This window comes from Daucus carota, chromosome 2, assembly GCF_001625215.2.
Source record: "Daucus carota subsp. sativus chromosome 2, DH1 v3.0, whole genome shotgun sequence".
In the NCBI taxonomy this organism is placed as follows: domain Eukaryota; kingdom Viridiplantae; phylum Streptophyta; class Magnoliopsida; order Apiales; family Apiaceae; genus Daucus; species Daucus carota.
Window position 1 is genome coordinate 12,781,374 of NC_030382.2, and position 12,815 is coordinate 12,794,188.

At 34.0% G+C, this 12,815-nt stretch overlaps 2 protein-coding genes across 2 annotated transcripts; both read right to left on the reverse strand.

Annotated features, from left to right (window-relative positions):
* Positions 1 to 3,362: 3,362 nt before the first annotated feature.
* LOC135150363 (uncharacterized) lies at positions 3,363 to 4,475 on the reverse strand. Its single transcript, XM_064086633.1, has one exon. The coding sequence runs from the start codon at positions 4,473 to 4,475 to the stop codon at positions 3,363 to 3,365; it is 1,113 nt and encodes a 370-aa protein (XP_063942703.1).
* Positions 4,476 to 9,831: 5,356 nt separating this feature from the next.
* LOC108208241 (metalloendoproteinase 4-MMP) lies at positions 9,832 to 11,958 on the reverse strand. The gene is made up of 2 exons (XM_017378761.2): positions 10,930 to 11,958; positions 9,832 to 10,294 (listed from the first exon to the last, which is right to left on the reverse strand). Exons 1-2 carry the CDS (start codon positions 11,573 to 11,575, stop codon positions 9,858 to 9,860), a joined length of 1,083 nt encoding a protein of 360 aa, XP_017234250.1. The 5' UTR covers positions 11,576 to 11,958; the 3' UTR covers positions 9,832 to 9,857.
* Positions 11,959 to 12,815: the final 857 nt, after the last annotated feature.

Genomic DNA, 12,815 nt, shown 5'->3' on the forward strand with positions numbered 1-12,815 from the left:
GACAACCCGTCTTCCCTTTTAACGTGAGTTTCCAGGAGGGCTGCCATGGAGATCTTGTTGACGCTCAAGAAATCCTTCACAAAAGATACTTTATTATGCAACCCTCGAATATTGTGGGAACAAAAATCGATTATCATATAAATTAGGCTTGGGCTTGGGGACTGCTCCCCATTGAAGTTTTCAGCTTCTTCTTTTGAGACTTCGTTACACACTTGGGGCTGCCCGGTGGTACTGGATGAGCCTTTTTACCCTCAATTTCATCAATTTTCTTGAGATTTTTGAATTTGACAGGAGGTGTAGGGGAATACTCAGATTCCATAGGTGATTGTGGCTTCTTCCTTTTAACTTCTGTCCAATCACCGTCAGGATTGGAACTCTTAATCGGGGTAGCATGAGAGTGCTCAACAGGGCCATCCCATTTGGATTATTAACTTCAGCAGCTGTATCATAAGGATACAGGTTTTGAGCATCACCAGGAGGACTTTCCGCCGAACTCACATCATTTTGCTTCCACACTCTTTTAATTTTCGGACAAGCAGAGGGCGAATGGCCCAAAGAGTTACATCCAGTACAAAAAAGTGGTCTTACCGGGTAAGAGACCAAGACTTTAGCAATAGAGCGTTCTTCAGTTACCGGGTCAATAACAGTGACATTGATGTCGTTAGGTAAGGGGTCACCTAATGTGTAGTTAACTTGCATCTTGGCAAATGGGAGAATTTCCAATTTTGCAGTGAGTTGGTCCGCACCAAGCGGTTCGCCAATTACACTAGCAACGTGAGCAAGACCATCATCTGTCCAGTAACTATCAGGAAGGCTAGAGAACTTAATCCAAAGAGGCATTCTAGTGATGATCGAACTCCCTGATTTTTGTCCTGATCAGGCTGTCATGATCATTGGCCTACGCTCGATATACCAGGTTCCCCGAGACAATAGATTGTTGACACCAATAAGATCAGAAAAACGAAACATAAACGTGGATTTGTCCTTCTGGTGCACTGATAACAGACCCCATGGTTTCTAGAACTTAAAAGCAAACTCCGAAACCAATTTATATGTCAAAGTACCTTTCGAGAAAGTGCCCACAACACAAAATTTATATTTGTCATTTTCTTTCTTCAAAACCTCATCCGGTGGTTCAAGAAGTGAAACACCTTTAGCTTTTAGATACTCCCTCCGTCCCGTTGGATTGTTAACAATTTCTATATATGGATGTACCAACCAATTGTTAACATTCCCAAAACAGCAAATTTATATTGATATAATATTATGAGATGTACACCGCATTTACTTCTCCAACCTACTCTTTCATCAAATCAGTCTTTAATCCTTCCACTAATTAATCACTTTTTTGATTAATATCTCCTCACCTACCCATGTAGTTTCTCTCTGCATTCTCTTCACCGTACCACTTTTGTGATAATCCGGATTCTTCGAAATATTTTATTTTATGATTTTCTAAAAGATGAGGAATAAAATTTTTATATTTTATTCCCAGTCCAGTGAAATATCGAGAATTTTATTATTTGAAATATTATGTGGATAGTATTTTCAGGTGTAGCTTGAAAAGTTTTTGCAATTATATGATCTAAGTGTGGTACATGTTAAATGTGCTTCTTATTTAGTTATTTTGTTTGTGTGAGCAATTAGTTCAGAATTTTGAATTATTGTATCCTTTTTAATAAATCAAATTTATCCTTTGATTTTGAAATCAAAGCTTGTTTTATTTGAGCCTAATGATTTAATCCGATTTAAATTACTAAAATATACAAACATTAGTATTTCTATATTTCTGTCGGATTCAGAAATATTTGAAAGTTGCAGATAATTGTATTAATAATTTGTTAATTAACAATGATTTTGAGCATTATTTGTAAAAGTAGAGAAAGGTTGTAAAAATATTATATTTGCAATTATTCTGTATTCGGGATAATTAAAATTTTTATAAAGTTTTATGTTTAAATTTGGAAGATATTTTTAGCCCCAAATTGTTAAAATAGCTTATTTATTAAATTGTGGGTGCAAATCAGTCGAGTAACAGAGTTTGGGAATTAGGGATTGGGGTGCAGAGATGGTTACGCGCGCGAAAACAAGTAATCAACTCTCGATTCTTGTCAACTTCTTTTGCTATCTCCCTATCTATTTATATAAATACACCTATATACTTGCTTGTGTTGGTTCGTTTGGGCTTGTAATCAGGGGTGGTGTGGTTGAATCGCTGATGGCGGTGATTTGTTTCGCCGCTGATAGAGGTGAGCGGAGGGAGCTGTTGCGTAGGGTGAGCTTGGGGTGTATAGAGGGGAATAGATGGAGCTATTACAGAGGGCTGCGGAAGATTGTGTGCGTGTGTCCTGTTGTGTGGGTGGTGTGTATAACTGCCCTGTACAGGTGTACTAGTTTATGTGTGTAAATAGTTACTTTGTGTGTAAACAAAGCAGGGGGTTAGGCGAGACTGCTAGGGAGGTGGCTGTGAGACTAGTTATGGTTAGAGTTGAATTATTTCAATTCAGTTGTAGATGGTTTTTATTTATTGGTTATCAGTTATCCTTCTTATCGAGGTTTAATTGATAATGTAGTTTAAGTTGTAATAAGATTTTATAGTTTGGGTTCTGGTTTCAATGCTGTAACCTATTTGCGATCCTGTTGTTAGGGGGTCAAAGTGATTTTGATTTAAATCTCTTTTAAAAATCCAGATTTTGAAATATATGTTTTACCTTCTTCCGGAAATACAGGTCTAGATATATTCAATATTATCGCTGACACTCCTGAAAAAAAGATTTCAAGGAAGATGCAAGATGTGAGGTTATTTGCAAGGAAAAAACGGAAGAAATCGGAGTTGCGCAAACTTGATTTTCATGATCCAACTGGTCTTTTGCGAATTTACCTTCCTCGTTTTATCAATTGACTAATGGTATGTCATCTTCATTCAAAAGCATATCTAATAAAAGTAGCAATACATATATTTACAGAGTTATGGGTTTAGTTTACAAAATGAAATTTAACTAAACCCATCTAAATTCTTGGTTGAGTAATGTTCATCCCAAAATATTTTTATGATTGAACACTAATCAAACATACACTGATTCTGCATCTTTGTGTCCGTTGTGCTTCTATTCTTCTCTTCCTTAACTTGAATTTTGAACCTGCAATTGTAAGGCTTCTTCCACTAAATGTAGAGGGACAGATATGTTCGTCGGAAGTTGTCCTAGTCGTTGAAGCCTTTCCTTCCCCATGTGTGGAAGTTTGTAGTTGTTGTTCCCTTTTTTCTCCAAAATTTCATTCATACAGTTCATAAGGGATAACCAAACATAGTTCAGTGTTGTGTGACTTACTTGTTCATAAGCTTGTTCCACTGCCTCAACTAGCTAACCAATTGTTTTTGGTGCTTTCTCATGTTGCAAGCCTTGAATAATTCTAAAGAATCCCAAATCATTAATATTGAGGTCTGGACTGTTTGGTGGCTGATTAATCAAGTTAATAGAAAATCCATCAGATTGTGCCGCACTTATAAACTCAAGATCATTGTCACTTATGTGTGGTTTGGCGTTATCTTGCTGGATAAATATGTGTCCACTACAATCCAGCGGCCACTTAGCTTTAATAGCAGGGATGATCTTTTCAATCAGGCATTGTTTAATGACTATTTTATTGATGCTTTCAATGGGTTTGAGTTCTAAAACACCTTTAGCCCTGTTTTTGCTTGCCCTTTTTGCTGCCTCTAATGTAGTGAACGGAAAAATTCCTATTTTTCCATCAAAAGTGCACACACCATCTTCATTGTATCTAGGCCTCGCGATTGCACTCATAAACATGACCTTAGTAATGAACCTCTTAGATTTGCATGTTCTATGTAGTTCTTCTTCACATGGGAGCATATAAAATTTTTGTGCATGCCTAGTCATGTAAAACCATTTTTCGTCTATGTGCACCACATTATACATTCCCACATAACTTGGACTTGTATATAATGTCAAGGGTTCTATATGATTCAAGACAAACTTCACTCGATCTACCATATTTGAAGATGTCAAAAATGGTTTCAAAGCATTTGAATGAGATTTTATTTTTCCCTTTCTAACAAGCCTATGCACCATTGATTTTGATGCACCTAATTGACATGCAAGTGTTCTAATGTTGGTTCTAAGCTTGAGGGGTATTGATTTTACCTTCTCCAAGTCCATTTGGATTTTTACGTTGGCACCTTTGTATCTTCTATCAACATCAGGTAGATGACCTTCTTTAATTGACTTGAGCACCACTTTCCAGATTTTCCAAATTGTGATTCTGCTTACTCCATAATCCTTGGCTAGCTGATTGATTTTTCCACATTTGAGTTGATTTTTGTTGTAATTAAGAGACAAATGCTGAGAAATCTTTCTTTTTTCTGAATCTGTTAATCTTTTGTGTTTGACAGGTGCAACCCCTGAAGCTTGATGCATAGTACTTGAAGAAGAATCAAAAGCTTCTGTATCTGCCATTTTGATTGTAATTATAGCTAAAATATATGAGAAGTTTTTGGTATCAAGTCAATCATGTTGGCTTGTTTTTGTAAATCTACTCTGGTGGGTTGAAAATGCTAATGGAAAGATGTATTTATATTAATCAAATTTGTGAGAGGGAAATTAGAGAGGTAAACTAGAATTTCCAAACTTTTGCTTTAGGCGGGACATCCAATTAGCTTTTTTAATCACCCGCTATGCATCTAATCACAATGCACAAACAGAAAGATAGTAATATAAATAATCAGTTTATCAACTTTTTCTTGCTTTCTTAAATTCTGTGCACAACTCTCATGTAACTATCCCATGGGACAGAGGGAGTAATAGTTAAATTTCAGCTCAGGAACATCTATTTTAACCACATCAGCCCAAGGTTTCGGCTTACTCTTCTCACTTTTAGCATCTGACCCAGGTGGCTTTTCCTCCTCACTTTTCACTACTGGTTTAGGACTTTCCTCAAACACCTTCTGAGCAGAGGATTGAACATCATCCATCTTGATTTTCATCTTATCCTTGAGAGGATTTGGAACTGGGTTGAGAAGAGGGAGGCCATTCTCGTCTCTACTTGGAAGAGTAGTTCCAAACCCTTCCCTCTTCAAATCAGCCAAAACTTGCTCCTCGCTAAAGCCTTGCTTGCGGAGAAAACCAAACACATCTCCTAGCTTTCTACGAGCAGAATACAGCTCATCTCTTTCATGCTTTGAAGTGCGAAGAATGGTCTGAACAGTGCTGCTCATCTCGTGATTGCCACTCACTGATTTAGGCGAAGCAACCCCATCAATGCTGAAACCATCTTCCACATCTTCGATCTCTACACGTTCAACCACTGGAATACCCCCTAAAGCACTGGGACGGACCCAAGGAGCCTCCAGAAAGTCCACGTCAATATGCTTTCCTTCAACATCTTTCCCAGATCCAGAAAGGATTTCATGAAGGACATCGCTCCGAACAGCAAACTGAACTCCCGAGGTGAAACCACCACAATCTTCAAGCTTGGCACCATCCTGGTCGATGGGGCACCCATCAGAATCGCAATTAGAACTCATAGCTAGAGTGGAACAAATAATAAGTGTTTAGATAAAAATAATAGTAAGAAATTTAGGTGTAAGACAGGGTGAAGAAGAGAGAATCAATTAGATGAGTATCCAAGACTCTACATTAAGGGGTCGTTTGGTTCATGAGTATGTGGAATCAGGTATGGGGTTTGTCCATTCCAAACCCATACCTGGTGTTTGGTTGGTGAAAATATAATCTCAAACCCATACCTTAAATCCCCAAGGTATGAGTTTTTGATACCTAGGTGGGGAGGTGGGTATGAGATGGAGGTATGGGTATCCATTCATTTATGATTTTTTTGTCTCTATTTAAGTAATCAAATATTAATATTTTATACAAAATTAAATCAATGATGCAAAAATATATAACAATAATAATTTTATTAATTTTTTTCAATTAATATAAATTAATAATTTATTTTTACAAAAATTGCATATATTGATTCCAGCACTCACCCAAACACATGATATCAGATATGATACCTCAAACCCATACCAGCTTAACCCGATTCCTCATTCCAACCCGATACCACTCTTCGAACCAAACGACCCCTAAAGGATATGAATGGCTGGGGTGTGTAAAGGACGGGAAAAAATCAATGGTGAGAGTCTGTAAAGGATTATTCAAGAGTGCTTTAATTGGAAACATTCATTTGACTGCAAAGTTTCTCAATCTCAGTTGTGAAATTTATGACGAAACAGTCGTCGAAGACTTACTTGCTGAAAAAGCAGAGCTGAAAAATTTACCTATGTCAAAAACTGAAGGTGTCGGTCTTGTGCACACAGTTCTTGTGCCTAATTCCGTCTAATTTCCGCCTAATTACTTCTTACTTTTAGGCGCCTAAGTTCGTCTAAGTCCGCCAAATTCCGTCTTATTTCCGCCTAATTTCTTCTTATTTTCGCCTAGTTTCCGTTCGATCTAGCCCAATATATTTTCGATCCAATCTAATTTATATTTGAGTTATAAAGAATATATTTGTGTGTATGTTCACGTAGGTATTTTATTTTCTCTTTTCGCTTTTCTCACTCCCAGCGGCGGATCCAGCTCCGAAAGTATGGGAGGTCGTATATACTATTTTGTAACGATGATTAATCAGAATGAACACATGAAAAAAATTAAGATTTATATTAAGAGATTCTTTACCGTTCAGAACATAAATAAGTTGTGTCCACCTTGATTAAAATGGAGATACCAAAATGATAAAATTGAAAAACAAATATTTGAAATTGAGACTATGTAATTTTTTACCGTTTCACAACATTATATAATTATGTAAAATTAAGAACAACATTATATGCACGTAATTTAGTATGTAATTAAATCAATATATATATATATATATATATATATATATATATATATATATATATATATAAAGGAGGATGCGGGCGTCTCTAGAATCGCTCGATTCAGTCTTCTAATTTTTCTTGAATTTCGGAGAGAAAATATAGTTATAATTCAAAAAATCATGTTCAAGAATTCTAAAGGTAATACAATTCTTTTCTTATTGAATTCTAAAGATGATACAATTCTTTTCTTATTTAGTATTTCTTATTGAATTCTAAAGGTAATACAATTCTTTTCTTATTTAGGAATGCTAAAAGGAATAAGATTACATTTATTCAAACTAACAATAATAGATAAAATACAATTTATATTTAAGATTTGTAAGGTAATACGTACAATTTCTATTTTCGATTTAGTCTTATAATTTTCTTAAATTTCGAATAGAAAATAAAGGATTGTAAAGATAATAATCATTAAAAAAACTAATAGCAAAGAAAACAGAACCATAAAAAATAATTTTTAACTAATAAATAGGAATCAAAATATAAAATAATTAACAAAAAAAATAATACATATAAAATGTGAATCATATATTGATTTTATGATAATGTATATGATTCATAATTAGTATTGTGTTTGACGGGCACGGGAGACGGCCCAAACTAATTTTTATCTAAATAATAATAAATTTTCTATTAGTATTATGTTTGACGGGAAAGTGGCTAAAATAATTTTTTATCTATGTTATAATAATTTTTTTTGTTGAAACGGGACCACAGTTCAAAATACTTTTGATCCAATTATAATCTTTAATTTTATCATAATTAGAATAATTTTTATTAGTATTGTGTTCGACAGTAAGGCGACTCAAACTAATGTCTAAATTATAATGTTTTGTTTTTAGTATTGTGTTTGACAAGAGAGCTGTTCAAACTAATTTTGATTTAAATTATAATATTTAATTTTATCATAAAAATAATAATTATGGATTAATATTGTCATTGACGAGAGGGGGATTAATATTGTCATTGACGAGAGAGGGATTCGAACTAATTTTATTATTAGTATTGTGTTTGACAGGATGACCACTTAAACAAATTTTAATACCAATTATAATATTTTTTATTTGTGATATGTTTAACGGGAAGATGACTCAAAATAATTTTTATGCTATTATAATACTGATTCATATCAAAATTTATCACGCCGCCGCGAAACGCGGCTTTTTTCACTAGTTATTTTGTAAAAGATTGCTATGTTTCTGACATATTTTATTACATTGTTTGCAGGACAACAATGAGGAAGCATCTCATGATGATGAGGAAATACCTGCTGCAGCTAAGAAACGTGTAGACAAATGCGGAGCTTGCAAAGGGGCCGATAAGGTTTGTAAGCTGGATTGTACATAAAAGTCTTTTTTTTCGGCCGACACCGATGATATGGCTCATCTCACAGCCGGCCTATTTAATAAGAAGGGAATTCTTCGATTCATGAAAACCTTCAGGAATGAGTAAATACTTATAAACCTTCAAGTTAAGGTTCATAAGTGATTAAAGTGTTTGGGAATAAATTAAAAGTCCTGAAACAAAAATTAGTATTCTCGACTTCTTATAAATACTTCTCGACTTTTTATACAAACAGTACAAATAAGTGCTTCTGACTTATAAATCCACAAGCCGTCCTTTTAAGCCTGGCCAAACATCCCTTATATTTGTGAAATTCTGTTTTATTTAATTTTAATTATAAAAAGTAGAGACTAAAGTTTATATTTAAAAATTATATATAAATGTATTTCAACCTTTATTTTCTATTAAACAATAATAAGATTTACTCCCTCGGTCCCACTAGATTCTATACATTCACTATTGGCACACATTTTAATGCTTTCATGAAATATAGGTCTATAACTTATTTTAAAAATTTTCTTTTTCTGAATAAATTTTTATTAGTTAAACTTTTATTCAAAAAAAATTCAAAAAATAAGTTATAAAACTATCAAGTATTAAAGTGCGTTCCGCTTCTCATGCGTATACAGCTCAAAAGGGGACGGAGGGAGTAACAATTTCTATTAATCCTCTAATACTCAACTAAACAATCAAATTTTCTTATGAGCTTTGTCATATATACCCCTCCGTCCTATTTTGATGTTACAAAATCTACATTTTACTCACTCATATTAAATTTTAATATGCTGATAATTATCAAAATTTTATATTATTTTCTAATTATATTATTAAGAGTAGCGACTGCTGTGGGTTCTTACGTTAAAAAAAAATTATTTATCATATTTACTAAATGTGGATAATAATTTAGGTACAGGGAATATCAGTTTACACGCATGCAAAGCACAAATTACTTTTAAATAATTTATATTTTTCAATCACATTTAAGTATCAATATCTATATGTTATTTAATAATTTATAATAAAATATAATGTAAATATCAAGATTTCATTTATTTATATTTTGAAAACATATATTATATTAAAATAAAATTTAATATATTTTTGTGAAATTCGAACAAATCCTTCATATAAATTTATTTTGATATTATTTAACAACACATGTTGATAGATTCAATTAATATGATCCAAAGAGCCAACAATTATTTTTATTATCGAGTATTATTGTTATTATTAGAATAGAAGATATAGTTGTTGAGTATCATCATGAACTATTATCAAAATCTTATTCTTACTTTGAGGATAAACTCATAAACATATCTGATTACAGGAATACAGGTTAATAAATGAATCTTTTTATTTTCAAAAAAAGCAAATAAAATTATGGCAAAAAAAAAGACAAATAAAATAAATAAATGAATATTTAAATTAATGAGCGAAATTATAGGATTACCCCTTTTAAATGAATTCGAAATACTACAAATTTTATTTAAAAAATATGAAATAATTTTTTGAGCAATTTACAAGAGACTACAAGTCTATAACAAAGTAAAAGAAAAGGAATGTAAAAAATAATATATCCAAAGTCAAGAGAAAAAGTGTAAAAAATCAACTATCACAAACTAAAGTATAACATCAAGACGACCATAATCAAACAATTGACCCAATTGAAACTTCTAATTTCTAACCCAATTGACCAACTAGCCGAAATATCAGATTCTAGCAAAGAACTATACTTGAAATTCGGGTTTGACCCGTACAAAGCTTGGACCCCTTCCACGTCATCAATCTTGAGGTCCACTTTCTTTGTTCTTGGGCTCAAACTTGGGTACATCACTGCTTCTTTAACCGATGTGTGAGCTAGCCCAAGTATGTGGCCTATCTCATGGGTCGCCACTGATTCTAAGTCCACGGCCACTTTTGACTTTTGGGCCTTGAAATCCACGGCCCAGGTCTCCGCTCCGTCCAGGTGGAGTCTCCCGTTCTCCGGAGAGAAGGCGTGTGCTAGGACTCCTAGGACCCCGTCGAAGGCCTCCCCGTCTCCGTGGTCGCCTAGAAACACGTAGTCAGAAATTTAAATTAGTAGTCAGAGAAATAAATACGAGTTCATGTTTCAGTAAAAACACGCATGAATACAAGTTCAAAGGATCTTATATTCTAGTGGATCACGCGCTCATCTTTGGAGCATTAATTTGTCATTCGCGCCACTATAAATTGTGAGAATATTTGGGGTGGCAGGGATCGAACCCGAATCCTCTGCCTAACCTCACTCTGATACCATGTCAAGGAACCAATTACTCTAAAACCTCAAAGTGTTAGAGAATGGCTCTTTCCAAGATCTTATATTCTAACATTCATAAGCTAAATTTCGGTAAAAACATAAATAAATATATGTATCTAACCGAGTTTAGGTTTCAGCTTAAGTTTCATCGTTATTTTCGGGAGTTTAAATTTCGGTAAAAACATGAATAAATATATATATCTAACCGAGTTCAAGTTTCAGTCCAAGTTTCAACTTTATTTTCGTGAGTTTAAATTTCGAAAAAAACATAGATGAATACATGTATCTAACCGAGTTCAAGTTTCAGTCAAGACACCGAGGACGAAGGAGTACGATGTTTACGTTATTTTCAAAACATGACTTTTCTTTGATGACAAAACAAGGGAATAAAGTAGCGGCTTTTTACCTTGATAAAACCCGATTTTAATATCGGCCGAGTTGTATTTCTTGGCTTCGGTGAAGTTGACAGGTATAACGGACGACCACCGCGAAAAAGCCCGTTGAAACACCGGTCTGATCTCCACCAAGGTCAAGTCATCGGTGGTGAATTTCGGCGAAAACGCATACGTCAGCATCAACGGTTGATTCGCATCCGATTTAACCCATCTCGGCTGCCCGTAAAAATAAGCGAAGTGTTGCGTTACATGCAACTTGTTACTCTTATGAATTTCATCCGTAACTCCGCATCTCGGCGACATGATTTGTTGCACCGTGTTCGTGTCCAGCTTCCCCGTCTCCAAAAGCCCTAAATTTTTCTGATATTTTAGCACGGCGGACTCGAATTTTTCGTCGAAAATATCGGTTAAATTATGGTCCGGAATTTTGAGGTACCCGAAACGCTGGAAGTATTTTTTGAGCTCCGCCATACCGGTAAGCTGGCTCCCTTTTCCCGCATCGATAAATTTCAAAAAATTATGCCACGTGGCGTTTTGCGACCGGGCGGTTAATTCGGTTAGAGGGTCAGGTAAAGTTCTGGCGGGAAAGACAGGGGAAACAAAAAGGAAGAGAAAGAAAAAGAGGAGACAAGTCTTGTAACTGAAAAACCGAAACATGGTTTGTGACAGTTATTTTGGTACTTGGGCCTTAACTATATATACCCACATCCCTTACTGACTCGATTTCGGATTTCTGACAGATAATTGTTCGAACCTGTTTTTGTTTCGGAATAGGTTAAGGAGGGGGAATGTGATAAACTTGGTGTAGGTAAGATCGATGAACAAGAAAAAGGAGGGATGATGGGGAAGTTAGGGAGATACTAACTAGTATCGTGTGACCATTTACATGTAGATTCTGACTTTTTGAGGGAGTTCTGAATCTGGTGGGTTAACCACTAACTTTTTGATTAAGTTGATGAAATTGTTAATCATGTATATAATTATGGGAAAGAAAAAAATTGGGTTTTTAGCTAGGTTGATGAACCAATAATCTGGGATACGCATGTATAGTTCTAGTTTAGTTGGAACTCCTTTGATGGTAGATTGTTTGTTGACCCAAATATAGGTTTAGGTGAGTTTTGTGTCTGTAATAATATCGAAAACATAATCCTTTTCATAATCAAATTTTGTTTTGATTTTCTTCAAATAAAATTCTGATTGAAATGATTAATTGTTTGCCTGAGCTTATTATTCATAACTTTTATTTGCAGGTTTTGAGACATCCTGACCATTTTTATAAATCTGTATCTGAATTTTAATAAATCTCGAGATGAATTAGAATCAAAACGTACTGATAAATGTTATAAGAAGGTTTTAATTAAAAACTATATATAACGTGCAGTAGGAAGCTATATCACTCTTTTGTGTGTTCTATTATTGTACAAGAAAGCAATTTAAAAGCATTGTGATGTAAAAGTATGATGCATATGTTTATTAGTTTGTAATCTAGCTTATCCTTTCAAAGATGACTGGGAAAACAAAGCGAATATAACAATGAATAACCATAATCCATGCAGCATTAACTTTGGTACCCACGGAGAAATATATACAATAAGGAACATATTTATTTTTAGTTAAATTAGAGTTTCGTTACGATCTGATATCTCTAGATACCTCTCTTCTCTTGGTCGGTTTTCATAAATACTAAAACAATATATTTTATGAGAATTATTGCTTAAGATTAAAGCTTAAGTATGTATTAAAAAATTAATTATTATATTTATGACAATTTTAACAGATTTTATTAGAAAGACTAGAAATAAATTTTAAATTTTTAATCAAGTATTCGTTTCGCTTTCGGAGTGCACTATGAAAGTTACATGTGTGACTCTTCTTTTATGCTCAAGCAGTCAAGCTT

Excerpts from the sequence above, each read along its gene's own strand:
- LOC135150363 (XM_064086633.1), bottom strand. The coding sequence starts at position 4,475 with ATGGCAGATACAGAAGCTTTTGATTCTTCTTCAAGTACTATGCATCAA.
- LOC108208241 (XM_017378761.2), bottom strand. The coding sequence starts at position 11,575 with ATGTTTCGGTTTTTCAGTTACAAGACTTGTCTCCTCTTTTTCTTTCTC. Across the intron at positions 10,295-10,929 it reads TAAAATCGGGTTTTATCAAG|GCGACCACGGAGACGGGGAG; the intron begins GTAAAAAGCCGC and ends ACGTGTTTCTAG.